The sequence below is a fragment of the Bufo gargarizans genome, chromosome 4 (genome assembly GCF_014858855.1).
Source record: "Bufo gargarizans isolate SCDJY-AF-19 chromosome 4, ASM1485885v1, whole genome shotgun sequence".
NCBI classification, from domain to species: Eukaryota; Metazoa; Chordata; class Amphibia; order Anura; family Bufonidae; genus Bufo; species Bufo gargarizans.
The window spans coordinates 213,486,831-213,505,739 of NC_058083.1; the positions used below are offsets into that span (position 1 = coordinate 213,486,831).

Sequence of the window (18,909 nt, forward strand, 5' to 3'; positions counted from 1 at the left end):
AAATATTAAGTTAGGGGTACCATCATTTTTGTCCATGCCTGTTTCATGAGTTTATTTTTTTACATAATTCTGTTGAAGCATGGTTGAAAAACAATGTCTGACTTTCATTGGTTAACATTTATAGAATTTTAATTTATTATTACTTTTGTCAGATTAAAGTTATTTCTGTGACCATTGTGACTTTTTCTTTCATTGACCAAAGGGTACCAACAATTTTGTCCACGTCTGTATATGTCATTGCAGCTCTGTGATGGATTTCAGTGAGAAGTACAGTACAAAGAACAGTCTGCAGAATCAGACAACCAAAAGGTAATAGAAAACAACTACCAGTACTTGAAATGTTTTCATAACTATTGAATGGAAAAATGCTTTTTAGGCCAAAATAAGCACAACACAAGGATAGAAAAATTGTCCCATAAGTGTCCATAGCCTTTAAACATGTTACGTATCCAGCAATGCTTAAATTTACACAAGACAAGACCGAAAAAGTTAGTTTTCTGCAACTGTGCATTTATGTCAAGTGTCAAGTTAAAGTTTGTTACGTATGTATAAAGTAAACAAAAAATAAAAAAAATTACAGGATAAGAATATTATACATTAAATGTAAGCTTTACCTTGAACCTCCTGATGGTATCACACCCATTAAATCAAGGCCATCTTCTGTCAATGTTCCAGTCTATGATTTAAATGTTATCAATAAATGATATTTAAAGAAATGTTACAGTATGTTCACCAATAACAATATGCAGCGTTAGAACAAAATGAATTACATTTTGGGTGGTTTGACAATACATATTTTTATAATTTTACAAAAGCATTGCTTTTTATTGTTTTTTTAATTTATTTATTAAGGCATAAAATTAGTTCTCTTTCAAAAAAAAATTTTGAAAACTATGCCTCTAGTTCAACCTGTTGGAAGGCAAATATCCTACAAAACAAAGGTCAACCCTTTAAAAAGGCTTTGAGATGGGGCGTGGTCTGCCACGTTGCTGCCAAGACGCATTTCAGAGAACTCTCTGACTTATCCTGACAATTTTTGGCCATTGATGGATATCGGAGCTGCAGAACAGCCCAGCTGCCCAGTACCAGCGAGTACATACTATTTTCATCGATCTTAGACCGACTGGACCGTCCGCGGTCTGGAGATTTGCCTCCTCTACAACAGAGGTCTACGCGGCCTAGAAGCCTAATGGTCGCCCGCTCTGAAGCTCCAGGCCTCGCGACCCATCATTGCTTCCGGCCCTGAGACCGAAACGCTATCCGAACCAGGAGCTGAGGGTCCCGGTAACAGAAGTGCTCTACCCAAACTTTTATTGCACTGTACCTAGAGCCCAGATCTAAAGCCGAGTTCCACAGAGTTTTGCCAGTCCCCGGTGACCGCCCTGTTTCGCGGCACAGCACGCTAACCTGCTCGGCGACACATTGTGAGTGCCTCCTTGCCCAAGCAATCAGCGATACTGCTAACCACTAACACGGTGGAACAACAGCTAAGGCACACAACTCACCAGAGGACCAGTCTCTCCAGTTATATCTATACCAGAACCTCCCTGGTGGTTCGGGTCCCGCGGCCTGCTTTTTGAACTGCTGTGCGTGTTGTTGGCGCTTCTGTACTTTATTGCAAACATTTCTCTGCATAACATAAAAGGATCTGTCCCCTGCTCCAATTTTCTGGAATTTTCTAATGATTTAAATAACTGCCACTGTGTTTAAGGTGCAACATCACTAACTTCAGGACTCTGTCCTAATTTTTCTGTGGCTTTAATATGCTATAATTTCCACTCTCTGAGTGCTTAATATGGGTCTCTGATGTAAACAGTATTCAAGGTTCCCAGGAGACCCAACTCCTCTAAAGCCTATTTCCAAAATCCGCTGCCTCACGAGGAGAAATGGACATCTAACTCCAACCCCCAATTCAGAGAATGTCTACACCATCCAAAGATGTTCTTCCTCTGGCTCACGCTGACACTCGAGAAGAATCAGATAGTAAGATGGATGTACCTTCCCATCAAGTCTTCTAATCTCTCGCTCCATCTTACAAAAATCTCTCGACAAAGCTATGGCCAAAGCCTTGGACCCCTTTCTAAGGACTTACAAGATATAATGTAAGATGTGAAACATAGAGGATCAAGAGTTGAGCAACTGGAAATGGCAAATGCAGTTATATGCAGTTATAGTTCATCTGTCACGGCTAATTTGTCATCCTGCCAAAATTTCCCCAATGCGGCCTTTGAAGCTATTGAAGACCAAGAGTACAGAAGCCGCAGAAACATCCTGCGAATAAAAGACCTTCCAGAATCTATTCTACCAACAGCTCTTCACTCGACAGTTCTGCAAATCTTCCACTCTATCTTAGGAGACTCCTATGCAAATGATATTATAATAGAAAAAAATCAACAGAGCGCTGCAGAGGAAACCTAAAGAGTCTGAACCAACACGAGATGTCATATGCCGCCTCCTCTATTACAGCGTGAAGGTAGAGATTCTGCGTCTCACTAGATTATCTACATCTATTTTTCAGGACTTATCTCCATAAACAATACAAAAAAGAAGAGCCCTCAAGCCATTAACAGTAGCTCTTAGATCTAAGGGCATCCAATACAGATGGAAATTCCCATTCGGACTCATGTTCGCATCGGGCAATAAAAGATTCCTAGTCTGGTCAGTCATAGACCTTCTAGAAGTATACATGACCTTGGATCTACCAGACCTGCAGATTCCTGATTAGGCAGTGATGAAGGACCTGGCAAATTTACCACATCTCCAACCACCAACCCCATGAGAAAAAGTCACGCACGGGCGCTCTGCGAAATCCAGGAGAAAGGGAGGAAGACTGACACCAAAAGGCATCATTACATATAAACCTGAACTGATATGTTGGTAACAGGGACATCTTTCTCACTATCAGTACCTTGATACTAATTGGCACTGTAACCTATATGAATATCTATAGGGATCAATTCTGCTATCTTGCAAACTGTTTTCCTTCTAAAAGATCTATCTTCTTATTGCTTTTCTAGAATAGGCCTGAGCCTGCCTCCCCTACCTGAACACGTGTTACCGGTGATGTTCTCATACTGGGTCCCAGTAACATGACTTTTTCCCCTATAAATACCAACTTAGTTTGTAAAATATTTTATTAAACATATCAAAAAGATAGTCATGCTTTGCATACAGACATTGCATCACTTTGTACATCCGCACAATGCAGGGTCGTAATGACTATTACACCAACAAGTTTTCTTGAGTTTGTACATTAGAAGAAACCAACCAAAATGACAACTCAGCCATGACAGAGGACCTAAGACATGAGACAGAGAGCATAGTTAAGGTGGACACATTTTGTACCTTCTCATCAGACCATTAGGTATTGAGATCTAATAATTGGTTAAGTGGCCAATCTGCCATAGAGCCATAAGCCTATATCCACACATCAGGACCTATCTGTTCAGGTGAAATTCCTTAATTTCTTCCAACTTCCCCACACTCTATCGAACAAAGCATTATTATTTATCTCCCAGTGGGCTATTTGTTCTAGTCTATACACCTGATCAACTCTAGCCAACCATTGTGGGATACTAGGCACGTGTTTTGACTTCCAGTTTGATGCTACTAAGAGTCTGGCCACTGCCAGGAGGTGTTGTCGTAAGCGATTAATATGGGAAGAACGGCAATTTGGTGGTCTTAGGCCAATCAGACAATATTGTGGTGAAGAGGGGAACAATCCATCTTGTAGTTTGGAAAGTACGTCGCAAACACCTCTCCAGAAGGGTTTTATTAAGTGACAGTCCCACCATATGTGTTTGAACGAGTTGTGGGAAGTAATGTTCACACCCAGGAAGGGAATGCTACTGTTCGACCACTTAAATGGGGTGCTGTGCTCTAGGAGAGCTTGTGATTGCATATCCAGAGATATATTCAAAACCTGCGACTTAGTAAGATTTACTTTGAAGTTGGAAAGGGACCCAAAATATTCCAACAACCTATCAACTGCTGGGAAGGCTTCAGTGGGGTTAGTAATGATGAGGAGGAGGTCATCTGCAAATGCCGCTAATGTATGGGTCTTTCCTTTAATGGTCATGCCTCGGATCTTTTCCTCTCGCCGAAGGGCCTGCAAGAGTGGCTCTACTGACAGGATGAAGAGAAGCGGCGAAAGGGGGCATCCCTGCCTAGTACCATTGCTGATTCTAAAAGTCGGGGAAAGTATGCTATTCACCAGAACTCTGGCACTGGGTTTGTTATACATGGCCATTACTACATCAATGAAGCTTAGGGGAATATCATAGGCTTTCAGTGCTTCGCCCATAAAAGTCCAATCCACCCTATCAAAAGCCTTCTCGGCATCAGTGCCAAGAAGGACTAATGGAGTTGTGGTGGCATGCGCGTGATGGATAATGTTAATCAAGCGGCTGATATTCATCCTACCCTCACGTCCTTTTACAAAACCCACTTGCTCCATATGGATCAAGTTGGGAAGGAGCATTTGGAGGCGGGAAGCTAACATCTTAGCTAATAATTTTAGGTCCGTATTGAGCAGGGATATCGGCCTATAGCTGGCGCAAAACATGGGATCTTTCCCTTCTTTAGGAATTATTGAGATTTGGGCAGCTAACATCTGTGGGTGCAGTGGTTTCCCTTCCCACAGCGAGTTGCAGACAAGTAGGAATTTAGGGAGGAGAGTTTTTTGGAAAGAGTCGTAGTATTTCATTGGCAACCCATCTGGGCCTGGACTCTTATGAAGAGGGGAGTCTTTAAGGGCTTTTTTCAGTTCTGCTAAGTTGAAGGGGCGGGACAATGCGCAAGATTGTTCGCTTGTTAGCTTAGGGAGGCCTAGTGATGATAGCCATCTCTTCATCTCTGTATTTTTAGCTATTTGGTCAAGGGGCGACCTATCTTGATTTAAATTGTACAGCTGATTATAATAATCAGTAAAGCAGGCCGCTATCTGTTCGGTTTGATAGACCACTTGAGCTGAAGGGGATTGTATTTTTTGAATGTAAGACTGGGCCTTTCGTTTTTTAAGTTGGGACAACATGAATTTAGAAGCCTTGTCGCCATGGGCATAATACTTAAACTTGGCAGACAGATATAATTTGGCAGACTTAGTGTTCAATAGGTTCTTCATTTGCGATCTGAGGAGATCTAATCTCATCAGAGCTTCAGGTGTTAGTCTTTTTTTATGCAGAGATTCTGCCTCAGATATTTGTTTTTGCAGTTCGATTACTTCTGCCTCTCTTCGCTTTTTAAGGTGAGAGCCCAAAGATATGAAGTGACCCCTCACTACCGCCTTATGTGCCTCCCATATCGTCCCGGGGGTTATCTCCGGTGACTCGTTAAAAGTAAAATACTCCTCAATCTTTTTTTCCATGCACTCTACATGCTGCTGACTCTGCAGTAAAGTTTCATTGAGTCGCCAAATCATTTCTCTTTTTGGGATACTTGGCATCTGGAAACTCATGAAAACCGGAGCGTGGTCTGACAGCAATATAGATCCAATTGATGTTTTTATACAGTAAGGCAGCAGTGAGGTATTCACAAAAACATAATCCAATCTCTGATAAGACCTGTGGGCCGACGAATAAAAAGTATAATCTTTTTGCCCAGGATGATGTGTTCTCCAACTGTCAACCAAACCACTAACAGTAAAGTTGTTTCTAATAGATCTCAGTGCTCCTTGCGAGACTGACGATCTTCCAAGAGAGGTGTCCACTTCAGGGGACATAGCAACATTAAGATCACCTCCCAATATTGTTGGGCCCTCCGCAAAGCCCTGTAGTAGTGCCAATGTATTTTTCAGCCATAACGCTTGTGCTGTGTTTGGAGCATATATACTACCGATTGTATACATCTGCTGACCTATCAAACCCTTGACGAAAATGCCTTCTTTATCCACTAGGGACGAACGCACCTCCAGGGGGACGTGTCTATGAATTGCTATACTGACCCCTTTAGAGGCCGAGTCTGGTGAGGTACTATGGAACCATTGGTTATATGTCATATGACTTAACTTAGGTACGTGCTGTGTCCTAAAGTGAGTCTCTTGTAAAAGCAAAATATTAACTTTTTGTTTTTTCATTAAAGCGCATATCTGTCCCCTTTTGGCAGGTGCATTCATCCCCCGCACATTAAAGGAACATACATTAGTTACCGCCATTCACAGTATAGGACAGTACCGCTTTTGCGAGCTAAACGAGAAGGTAATCCTGTCTTGTATGTTACTTGGGTCTCTCTGTCAAACTTAACCAAACTGAACAAAGCTGGCATCCGAAGCATCATACGCCTATTGATAGTCACAGCAATTTTCGTAATTTGCGCGTTCCGCAGCATTGCTACTAAAGACAACATATAAAAATACATAAAAGGATGAAAACGAAAATAACACTGAACCTGAACTAAAGCCAACAAAGTCATAGGCTTAGCTCCCTTAAGGAACAGCCGTAGTTCCACAAAAAGTGATGTGGAAATCATGGGCGTAGGCTGCCACCTAGAGGATCTAGGAGGGTGGACGGGCAGCTTATGCAACACAGGATTTGCACATAGTTATTTAGCAAAATAAGGCACATATCTGGGAGAAAAGAAACGTCACATATATATGCACTAAATACTCAGTCCTTTTCAAGCGTCGGACTGCAGGAGCGGTGCTTCTCCAATCTTCTCCTCTGCCGCTGTGGTCTCCCTTGTCCCACTGGGGTCCAGGGGGCTATTAACGGCAGTGCTGGAAGCTGGGTTAATTCTTGGACCGGATTCCAGTCCTCAATCTCTAGATCAGCTATATCCATCTTTTCGTAGACCCTTCTGAGGTCAGCAGGTGATCTAACTGTGATCTTCCTATCCGGAAAACTTATTAACAGGCCAAATGGATATAGCCAGCGATAGATAATTTTGCGCTCCCTCAAAATGTCCAGCAATGGTTTGAGCGCCTTCCTCTTCTTTAAAGTCAGCGGCGAAAGATCTTGGTAGATTAAGATGTTGGAGCCTGCAAACGTGACATGCGGCGTAGCTCTGGCTGCTTTTAGGATACTTTCCTTCGCTTGGAAACTGAGCAGCTTGCACACAATATCTCTTGGGGGCTCAGTTGGACCTGGCGGCGGACGCAGGGCTCTGTGTGCCCTTTCCAAGGTAAAATCTGTGCTGGCCGCCTCCGGAACTAAGCTTTTGAAGAATTCTGTTAGAGTAGGCATTATGGCGTCAGCTTGTATAGCCTCCGGGAACCCTCTCAGCCGCAGGTTGTTTCGCCTGCCCTGATTGTCCTGGTCCTCCAACTGACTGTATATTGAGTTCAAGTGGGCCTGGGCATGGTCCATGTTGTGTGAGACCGCTGTATTAAATTCTACAATAGCAGCCTGTGCGCTCTCCAGCACCTCCACTCTGTCATTCTGTTGCTTAAGGTCTTGCTTAAATTCCTTAAGCTCTGTAATCAGGGGGTCTAAAGCTTCAGACAATAGCTGCCTCATAAAGGTTCTTGAGACCGGAAGATCGTCTCTTACCCCAGGAGCAGCCGTTTCACTGTCTGCGCCGTCCTCTGAATCCGAGGGCTCTGGTGACTCCGCTCTCGGCGCCATTTTGTCCAGGCGCTTCACACTCTGGGGGGCCGTTTTTTTCACAAAACGATCCAAATCCCCTTGACCTGGCAGCGATTTGCCGGTCCCAGGGGTCTCCTTTGCCTTATCCCTTGTGGTTTTGCCCATGTTGGCGCTGATTAAAGAGGTTTAGGTGCCCGTTCACCGACGATCCTCTGCAGAGCTCACACAAGTGTGCGCATCCGGCTCTGCAGCTAGGCTCCGCCCTATAAATACCAACTTAAAACAGGGGTATGAAGTATAGACACTACCAAATGTCCCTCTCCTATTTGCTCATTTTTTTTCACTTTGCTACCTTTCTTTCTCTATTGTGGGGATTTGCTCTGGTAGTTAGGACTAGCGGATGCAGTATAGAGGCAGTACACAGTTCTTGAATCAAACAGCGGTGTTTATTCACACATTGGTGTATAACAAAATGCAGATAAGGTGTATCACAAAACGCAGGTGGCTTGGTGTTTGTTCACACACAAGGAAAGTTTATAAACAATAAAAGTCACCTTTTCTCCTGGGTGTTAATTCACACCCTGTTAGCCGTTCAGCCTCATCAAGTCCATTGGTGGCCTGTTCGCCTTTAGAGGGGCTTGAGTCCTCCAGCCCGGCTAAACCTCAAATCCCAGCACAGCCCTCAGTTCACAGCACACAGACTCCTAGGCTCCACTGTCAGAGGGAGGTAAATCCACACACCTGATTTTTACGCCTGGCAAAACCTGGCCTGGAACCTGGGGAGTAGTCACCCACCCAGCACTTTGACTACTCCCAGTAAGAGCCATCCCGGATCAGCTATAACAGCCATGGTAAATCTTTAGGTGTCAATTAGCAATAGCTGCCATTGACACATAAAATACAGTCTCTTACTTCACCGAGGCCAGGAACTTCAGTGACACATACCTTCCACCCACGATGATTCCAGGTACCTTCTTACATTATACATAATTATTATTATTCCATCAACGAGACCTGTGTCCGTACAGTATTAAAATGTATGTGCTGCGTGTAGGCAAACTTTAAGTCCGAAGTCTCTCAAGACTTTAAGAACTTCTTAAAACAACAATCTTAAGTCGGTGATTTGCTCACAACTAGTGATAATAGTGAAAGTGGAGGTAATAAAAAAACAATGTATGGGCAAGACATCCCAAAAAGTCTTTTAGGGGAAGATCTGCTTCTATTGTGGTCACCTCAGAAGCAGGTGCTGCCTCTTCTGTTGTTGGAATATGATCAAACAAAACTGTCAGACCTAAAGCAAGCTTGTGTGGTAGCAGTTCTGTGTGGGTATCTCCCACGTGGGAATTGTTCACAACATTGGCGGCCAATAAAACCATACATATGTACAAGTTCTGCAGGCACAGATCACAATGTGACCATTTCGGCACCAGTGTAGGAACTTCGACTCTCCTTTAAAGCATAATTCAGCATCATAGACTCAGATAAAAAAATAAAACTGGCCAGCAATGTGAGCGTTCTTCTCCTCCATCATCTTTAAGTGCAGAAAAACAAGTCTGAACCATGGAGGTCTGCAGTACCCCAGAGTAGGATACACATTTTTTTCTTGTTAGTTAAATATTACTTAATGCTCTGATGTATTGTATTATCCCTATACTACCCTTTAGGAGACCATTGCATTATTTATCATTCAGATACGCCACTTTTGTGGCATGAAAAACTCACAAACTGTTCGAAACATTTTCACGGCTCTTGTGCAAACATTTTTGCTGCAAGTTGCTTCGTCGGCCTGCCACTTTCCCGAAAAGGGTGTGTAGCAAGGTGGGAGGTGCCTGCATCCCTGCCACATTTATCAACTACACCAGTTTTTTTGTGTAGAAGACTGAAATCTATGGCAGTTCAGGCCTGACATAGATTTCAGTTTAGGTACCAATCTGCCGGATGCTGTACCTAATTTGTGCTCTGGCATACGCCTCATAATAAATCAGGTGCAGCATCTAGTACCATGTCTGGTTATGATAGCCCAGCGTCTGCCGCTGTGATATAATAACTTTGCCCCTAAGGGTCCATTCACACATCTGTAAGTGTTTTGAGGATTTTCTTGGATACAGGACGCTTCCTTAATAGGGCGGGGTGTTCTGACGCACAGGGAGGTGTGTTAGGTTAGGAATGGTGTGTGCAGTCTCTCATGTGACAGAATTACGTTCACGTGATGAGTCGCGTGATCGGAACTTGTCATATGTCCGTAAGAGGTGGAGAAAGCACTTGGGCATGCGCATTGGCGTCGGGGAAACGCTGAGATATATACATCATGATGTGAAACCTATGACTGTGTCCCACGAGACATGATTTTAATGCACTGTCAGTGGATAGGATAAGATACACTGGCATTGGTCTATGTCTGTTTGGAGGAAGTGATTTTATGTATATTAGCATAATTAATTGGTATAATTAGTTGAGGGGAGGAGTATGAGCACTGTTTAAACCCCTGTATTTCACTTCATGTTATGCTTGAGAAAGGCTGCCATGTAGCCTAAACGTTGCATTTTTTTATTGGTGCAATTGTACACCCACTGTGAATAAAGAAGCTTTTTTGTATGGAGATTCTGCCGTCAATTTGGATTTTGTATGCTATTCTAATGACCGCATGGATCTGAGGTCAAGGACGAGCTGATGCATTCCTGAATACATCTTCAAGGTCATTGGTGCTGCTCTCAAACACAATTTTACACTAGGCAAATAAAGTAATCCCTGGTAATGGTGGGCTATTACATGAGGTTTGTTCATCACTTTGCTACTCTAGCCATGCCCTTCACAGGACTCTTGAAGGGACACAAGTCAATGATGGTTCACTGGGATGATCGGGCGGAAGAGGCTTTCTCCGCTTTTAAGTCAGCCCTGTGCGGGTCCCCGGTTTTGATGACACCCGACTTCAAAAGGGAGTTTATAGTACAGACTGATGCCTCTGAAGTAGGCCTCGGTGCTGTACTGTCTCAGAAAGTCAATGATGAGCCTCCCGTTGTCTTCCTCAGCCGTAAGCTCACCCCAGCCGAGACCCGGTATAATATAGTGGAGAGAGACTGCCTGGCTATCAAGTGGGCACTAAAATCTCTCAGCTATTATTTATTGGGGAGAAAATATCGCATGGTGACTGACCACTCCCCTGAGCTAGGCCAAGGACAGAAATACCCAGGTCACCTGATGGTTTCTCTCCCTGCAAAATGTTAAGTTTTTGGTGGAACACAGGGCAGGCTGATTACAGGGAAACGCAGATGCCCTGTCCCGGGTACACTATCTGGCGTGTGTTCACCCCCTCAGGGTTGAACAAAGGGGGGGGGGGGGTAAATGTGACACAGTGAGAGGTTTTGTCTGGTAAAACAGCTAGGTGGGGTCAAATACTGGACCGGATTTTAAATGCCGGTCTGGGTTTTGGCAGCACCTGGCTGTCCTTAAATAGGCAGCTAGGATCAGAAGTCAGGTCTCTGTGTTGGGATCTGGGAGCCTTGTGTTTGGATGAAGGTTTGCTACCTGTTTTGCGTGAAAACAGGTTGCTGCTGCTATGGTCAAGGACTCTGAGGCAGAATTGTTTTGTCACTTGCCTAAAGTGTGAATGAAACACTGAACTGTTTGATCCAAATAACATGTTGTTGCCTCTATACTGTGTCCGCTTATCCTGTCTACCAGAGCGAAACCCCACAATATACTGTATATTGGATCAGGAAAGATTTGCACTGTGAATTGTTTGTAACGGTTTATTTTTTATTTTTATTACTGCTAGATATAATACAACTCCCATTCTGCATTTTAATAAAGAGAAACTTTTCTGTTTTTCGATAACTGGCCTGGTAACACCATTCGCCGGATACAGCACCTACATCTCTTGCCTTGCACTTGTATCAGACCCATAACACCAAGGGCACCCTAACTGCCATCTATCAGGAGTACCAACATTACGGTGTGCCCTGAGGGAAGAAAGTGTGTGCCCTCCTGCCATTGCCACAGCTCTAGGAAGCATCAGTGTGAGGACTGCCACTCTACTTCTCCTGAGACATGGCATATCTAATCTGACAATTTACAGGATCCCAAAGAAAAATCCACTGCTAACATATTGCTACCAAATACTACAGGGTATCTTTAGAGGTCTTTGTGGGGGTCACTTACATTTTGTGTCATTTTAAATAGAAAGTTGATGAGATTTTAAGAATACATTTAACATTCTGACAGCTGATCCCTATGACCAGACATCATATCTGCTTTCTCAGCAAATGCTGATTGTTCCAGGGTGAGAATTTAATGTCAGTTGCTGAGTTTCAACTGCTTTACATCTGTCGGTATCAGTAACTGTTCTGTACAGCTGGACTTTCAGTTATGCTGAAAGGGTCCAGAGGTCCAGTTTAGTGAGGTGAAGAGAACAGTGGGCAGTCTCCAGGGCTCGAGTCCTGCAGGAAGGCGTGGGAACGGCGTTCCTGCACTTTTTTCTTAGCAGGAACGCCGTTCCCTTTCAGCAGGGCAGCGCATTGTGCCCCTCAACACTGTCGGCGCCCCGCTCTGGCGCAGCATGAAGAGAGGGACTGACAGGAGGGAAGCGCCTCAAGTGTATCGTGGCCGAGCTCTGTCCGGTCCGTGGTACAGGAGCTTTTGTTTCCTGTACCTGGCCGGACTGACAGGAAGTGCTCACTTAGTGTGCACTTCCTGTCAGTCCGGCCGGGTACAGCAAATGCTCCTGTATCACGGACCGGACAGAGCTCGGCCACGCTACACCCGAGGTGGGTGGGGAGAAAGAGAGAGTGACAAGGGAGGGAGGGAATGAAAGAGAGAGTGACAAGGAAGGGAGGGGGGAGAAAGAGAGTGACAAGTGAGGGAGGGGGGAGAAAGAGAGTGACAAGTGAGGGAGGGGGGAGAAAGAGAGTGACAAGTGAGGGAGGGGGGAGAAAGAGAGTGACAAGGGAGGGAGGGGGGAGAAAGAGAGTGACAAGGAAGGGAAGGAGGGGGGAGAAAGAGAGTGACAAGGGAGGGAGGGGGAGAAAGAGAGTGACAAGGGAGGGAGGGAGGGGGGAGAAAGAGAGTGACAAGGGAGGGAGGGAGGGGGGAGAAAGAGAGTGACAAGGGAGGGGGGGAGGGGGGAGAAAGAGAGTGACAAGGGAGGGGGGGAGGGGGGAGAAAGAGAGTGACAAGGGAGGGAGGGAGGCGGGAGAAAGAGAGTGACAAGGGAGGGAGGGAGGGGGGAGAAAGAGAGTGACCTTCCCTGCCCTTTGCGTACGCCGCGTGACTTCACGCGGAGGCACTGGATCTTGGGTGAGTTCCCACACTTTTTTTCCCAGAACTTGACCCCTGGCAGTCTCAAAGCATGATGTAAATATGAATTTCAGTTTGCAAAAGAACAATTTGATATACAATATTTTGTACATGCTGCTCTGATTTTTAATAAGCACAAAATTGTCAAGGGAGGTGTTCAATGTCCCTGCAACCAGAGGGTCCCTTGATACTCATTACCAAGACTGATGGTATAAAGGGACAGCTTTGGGCCCAAAAGAGACCCCAAGAAGTCTTCTGTGTTCTTCCGTGTTAGAAAATATCTAAGGTGTTTAGTTAGAAATAGAGATTCTGATGGTCCATACATGACATTGCTAGTGAAGGCAGGCAAACCACTTGTAGCACACATTAAGGATGGCTGCACACTATGCACATTGCCTGCAGTTTTTCCATGTGGATTTTCATGTGGAAAAAAACCCCACAGTGTAATACAGTACTAACAAAATGAATGACATTAGACAAATGTTTTAGGTGTGGAAATTGACTAGATATTCTGCCTTCCTCCGCTCACTGATCTGCCAGTGCAGTTACAGCAGCTGGGGCTTCCTAACACTACAGTGCACAGTACAGTACATTACAGTACAGTAAATTGATCTGGGCACTAGTTATGCCAGCATGAGCAGAAGAAGGGAGTGGGGATTTTGCTTAGAGGCTCTGCCTTCTGCTCACCCTTTCGTCATCTCTACTTTTGGCATATGACAGCTCTAATGGAGAGTTAAAGGGGTTGTCCAGCTGTTAATATTGACAACATCCTCAGGATAGGTCATCACTATCTGATCTGCAGGAGTCCGACACAGTAGCTAGGCAGAAGTGCCTAGCTACAGCTCTGGGTCCATAGACATTAGACATAGACTGACCTGTGGCCTGATTTAGATTAGATCAAATAGAAAATAAATATCCTTACTTTATCAAAGCAGAAGAGGTTAACCTGACCACACATGTTGATTCTGTCTGGACTGATACAATGTATATGCTTCTTTCTCAGTCTTCGTTTTGCATACATGATCCCAACCATTAGAGCAGCAGGTATGACCGGGGAGATTGCACAGATTATAAGAACTGCAGCCTCAACGATAATTCTCCCAGCAGGAACCTTCCAATATAAATAGTTTGGAAATTAAAATAACGTTAATGCACTCTAAAAAACATTAGTGTTCACCATTGTGATTCTTTGCATGACTAGTGGTAACAGTTTATTTGCTTCACTGGGTAGATTAATATATATAATACAGAAAAATGCTCTAAATAGATATATTTGCATTATAGAAATATATTGTACACACTGGCAGCATTGACTGAAGTCCCCTGTACTCACTAGTAGTGTTAAGCGAACTTGTGTTTTAAGTTCAGCGTACAAAGTTCGGGTTATCAAAGAATCGCGTTATAGATTCCGCTACCACGGACCATAACAGAATTTAGAATCCATAACACGATTCTTTGATAATCCAAACCCGAACTTTAGAGGCCGAACTTAAAACACAAGTTCGCTCAACACTACCCGCTAGAGAAAACGATTCTGAGGGCCCACCCTCTCTGTATACAGGACCTTAAAGGGGTTGTCCGCTTTTTACTATTGATGACCTATCCTCAGGATAGGTCTTCAATATCACATCGTCGGAGATCTGACTTCCGGCACCCCCGCTGATCAGCTGTTTGAAGAGAAGGCAGCTCTCATACGAGCGCTACCTTTTGTGCTCTGTTTACCTGCTCTGCAATTGCAGGGTAAACAGGCATAATTAAAAGTATATCATCCCCATTCACTTCTATGGGAAGACTCCCTCTGTTCAAGTTAATACTACAGAGCCGTCTCATAGAAGTGAATGGGGACACCATACTTGTAATTACACTACTCACCACTGCAATTGCTGCAGCGAGCAGGTAAACAGCACAGAAGGCAGCGTTCATATGAAAGCTGCCTTCACTTCAAACAGCTGATCTGCGAGTGTGTCGGGAGTTGGACCCCTGCCGATCTAATATTGATCATCTATCCTGAATCAATAATAAAAAAGCAGACAACCCCTTTAAAGGGCCTGTTTTATTAGGGTTTAATTATTGTCAGAGCATGGGCCCACCAGAGGATCCTCTGGCACTCTGGTGGGCCACTCCAACCTTGCACACTGGATCTCCACCGTCAACCAGCTCACCAAGCCATAGCCTCTTATATCCTCTGGACTCACAAAGGGTAACAAAATAACTACTGACCATGTTAAAACAAATGTATAAAAAAAAGTGTGAACAAACACATAAGATACAGTATGTCATCAATTAGTGGGACCCACCCTGAGGAATTAATCCTTTATATAATTAAAGGAGAGGGTTGACACATACCAAATGAGTCATTCTAATCCATGCTTCAAAGTTGTCCTTGATCATACAGATTAATATCATTTACATAAATACAATATAGCATTAATACAATGATGATATACCTTCCTATATCGGGAACAATTGCTAGTAAAATATTTTCAATACATAATTCAGGAATAAACACTCATACAAAGTGTGAAGGGTAGCTAAGCATTACTGGTGGTCAATCCTGCATGGTGTTAAACTTAAAGGGGTTGTGCAGGCTTTATATATTGATGACCTATCCATGGAGTGCCGCCTCCTCTTCAAACAGCTGATCGGAGGAGGAGGGGTGCCCACCGATCAGATATTGATGATGACCTATCCTGAGGATAGGTCATCAATATAAAAAGGCTGCACAATTCATTTAACCCATATTAGATTAGGCTCCAATTGAGATACATCTATTTAGCATTGGGTGGCCATGAAGCTACACCATCACAATGCATGAACTTTGATCAAATGTTAATAAATCATGTTGCAGTCTGAATAGTAATCAAGTATTACTGATGTTAAAATATGTATATTTTAAATAATAATTAAACTTAACCGATGTTAAATTAGGTTCCATTTCAAACACACCCCTTAAAACATTAAGGGGGATTTAACAAAACTAATGTAAAGGAAAACTAGCATAGTTGCCAATAGAAACCCATCAGATTCCACCTCTCATTTTTTTTAGAGATTCTTTGGAAAATGAAAGGCAGAATCTGATTCTTGCTATGGGCAACTAAGCCAGTTTTCCTTATTACCAGTTCTGATAACTCTCCCCATAATTCACCATGAAACTGCACCATCAAAATGTGACTGTGGTCAAATATTAATAAATTCTGTATCATCTGATGTTTATACACTCTAATATTCATATAGAGCATAACATTATTGATATTAAATTAGGTTCTTGTATAAAAAATACACCATTACTGGTGGTGAATCATACACAGTGTGCATAATAATTAAAATTAACCAATTTTATATTAATTTCCATTTCAAACATGTCTATTAGACATTGAGGTTCTGCTGTAGTTTTTATTTTTGCTATTTTGGGGCATGTATGACTTTTCAATGACTTTTTATTCAACTTTTTTAATTTCAACGTCAAATTGGCAATTTAGATTTTTTTTCTGTTATGCCATTCACCTTACGGGATAAATAGTTTTATTTTTTAATAGTACAGGCTTTTAGGATATGGCAATAGCGATTATCCTCATTCTTTAATGTTTATTTTTTATATGTAGAATACTCACATATAGTTCAGCATTGAGACCACCATCAATCCTGGTCAAGTATCCAACACCTTTGGCTTTGAAATAACTCCATATCACCAGGCTTTCTCCACCGAACTTGACAGTTCCTTCAATTTCTCGATCCATTAGCCCCCTTTTTTGCTTGCTTCTTCCAGACCCGTTTGCACCCATAAGAGCCCAGTCTATTGACTTTCGTCTCATTGCTCCAAATCACTCATTTATAATCTTTTACTGTCTACGCTTCTTATGACAATATGGAAGTCGAGGCTTCTTCACCTTTTTTCAGGCCACCAATCCAGACTTATGTACAGTAATGCACTTTACACAGTGATTGCATGGACGTCTGTGATCTCACTATTACAAAGCATACGAGCTAGTGTTGATCGAGAACCAAAGTTCTTGGGTGCTCTTATGCTCGAGTAGAACACTTTGGGATGCTCGGGTGCACTACAGAGCACCAGAGCACAATAGAAGTCAATGGGAGAACCAGAGCATTAAGCCAGGCACCCCATGCTCTGAAGAGGGGAGGGTGTCTGGTTCACAGGAAAAGGTCAGAAATTGATGGAAACAGCACTGAAATGGTTCAGGAACAGCATGGGGAGGATGTCTAGATGCATCTTGGACTCCCGCCAGCGTTGTCAGCTAGAAGTTTTTGGAGCAATTTTTGCACAAGGACCTTCTGATATTGCACCATTTTTCTAGTCCTCTCCACCACAGGAATGAGAGATGAGAAGTTCTCTTTGTAGCTGGGGTCGGCAGGGTGAACAACCATTAATCGGTGTTCGACAAAATGCGTACAACGTGAGGGTCATGGGAAAGTCAGCCTAACAAAGTCAGCCATGTGTGCTAGAGTCCACAGGAATGGGAGATGAGAAGTTCTCTTCATAGTGGGGGTCGAGGAGGGTGAACCACCAGTAATTGGCGTGGCCAAATTGCATATAACGCGAGCGTCAAGGGGAAGGCAGCATAACAGAAAGTCAGCCATGTGTGCCAGAGTCCCAACAGACAAGACTTTGCTGTGTCTTCATCAGGAGGATGAATCTCAATCTCCTCATCCTCCTCTTCGGCCAATCCACGCTGAACACATGAAATTAACCTGGCATGGGTAAAAACCTCTGTAGCGGAGTCAACCGTCTCCTGCTCCTCCTCCTCCTTCTCATCATCCAATTTGCGCTGAGAAGATGAACTGAGGGTGGTCTGGCTATCACCCTGTATACTGTCTTCCCCCTTTTCCCACCTCTACCACATGCAAAGCATCCGCCATCATTGTGAGCAGCGAGCGTTTCAGTAGACACAGAAGTGGGATGGTTACGCTGATAATAGCGGCATCGCCGCTCACCATCTGTGTTGATTCCTCAAAGTTGTGTTAGACTTCCATGCCCACTCATCGCTTGTGAAGAGAGTAGAACCTGACTGGAAAGGCGACGACCATGTTGCAGCTGGTATTCCACTACTGCCCTCTGCTGCTCTCAAAGTCTGGCCAACATTTGGAACTTGGAGTTCCAGCGCGTGCTCACATCGCACAACAGTCAGTGAGCTGGCAATTGAAAACGCTGCTGCAGTGTTATCAGACCTGTGACAGCTGTAGATGACTTTTGGAAATGGCCACACGCATGGCGCACCTTCACCAGTAGCTCAGGCCAATTGGGGGTAGGTTTTGAGAAACCGCTGAACCACTAAGTTTAACACGTGGGCTAGGCATGGGATGTGTGTGAGCTTGCCAAGCTCCAAAACTGCCACCAAGTTATGGCCATAATCAGACACAACTATGCCTGGTTGCAGGTTGAGTGGCAAGAGTCACAGCTCAGTCTGTTCCCTTACACTCTGTCACAGCTCTGTGGCGGTGTACTGTTTGTCACCTAAGCAAATTGGTTTCAGCACGGCATGTTGCCGCTTCCCCACTGCAGTGCTACACTGCTTCCAGCTACGGACTGATGGCTGACTGGTGCTGCAAGATTAGATGTCAGAGGTGGAGGTGGAAGAGAAGAAGGCAGGGTTGCAGCCACTAAAGTAGGTGGTGGCAGAAATCCTGATGGAAGTAGGGCCCGCAATCCCGGGCATCGGTAGCACCTGTGCTATTCCAGGGTATGACTCGCTCCTGGCCTCCACAACATTCACCCAGTGTGCCGTCAGGGAAATGTAGTGTCCCTAGCCAAAAGCACTTGTCCATGTGTCAGTAGATAAGTGGACCTTCCCATTAACTGCGTTGGTCAGGGCACGGGTGATGTTACGGGACATATGATGGTGTAAGGCAGGGATGGCAGACCGGGAAAAATAGTGGCGGGTGAGGACTGAGTAACAAGGGACAGCCACCGCCATCAGGCTGCGGAAAGTCTCAGTGTCCACAAGCCTTAATGGCAACATTTCCAGGGCTAGCAATTTGGAAAGGTGCACATTTAGTGCTATGGCCTGAGGGTGGGTGGCTGGGTATTTGCGATTTTGTTCAAAGGCCTGGGTATGGATATCTGTATGCTGCACTGGGACAC

General features: G+C 44.1%; 1 protein-coding gene across 2 annotated transcripts in view; it reads right to left on the minus strand.

The window, feature by feature from the left end:
* Positions 1–18,909, minus strand: part of LOC122934136 (probable cation-transporting ATPase 13A4) — a 209,546-nt gene that overhangs the window by 120,657 nt on the left and 69,980 nt on the right. For both annotated transcript variants that reach the window (XM_044289352.1, XM_044289351.1), the window contains exons 12-13: positions 13,735–13,923; positions 615–676 (exon numbers count right to left, since the gene is read on the minus strand). In XM_044289352.1, coding sequence (XP_044145287.1) covers positions 615–676; positions 13,735–13,923 — 251 coding nt within the window. The remainder of the gene's footprint in view (positions 1–614; positions 677–13,734; positions 13,924–18,909) is intronic.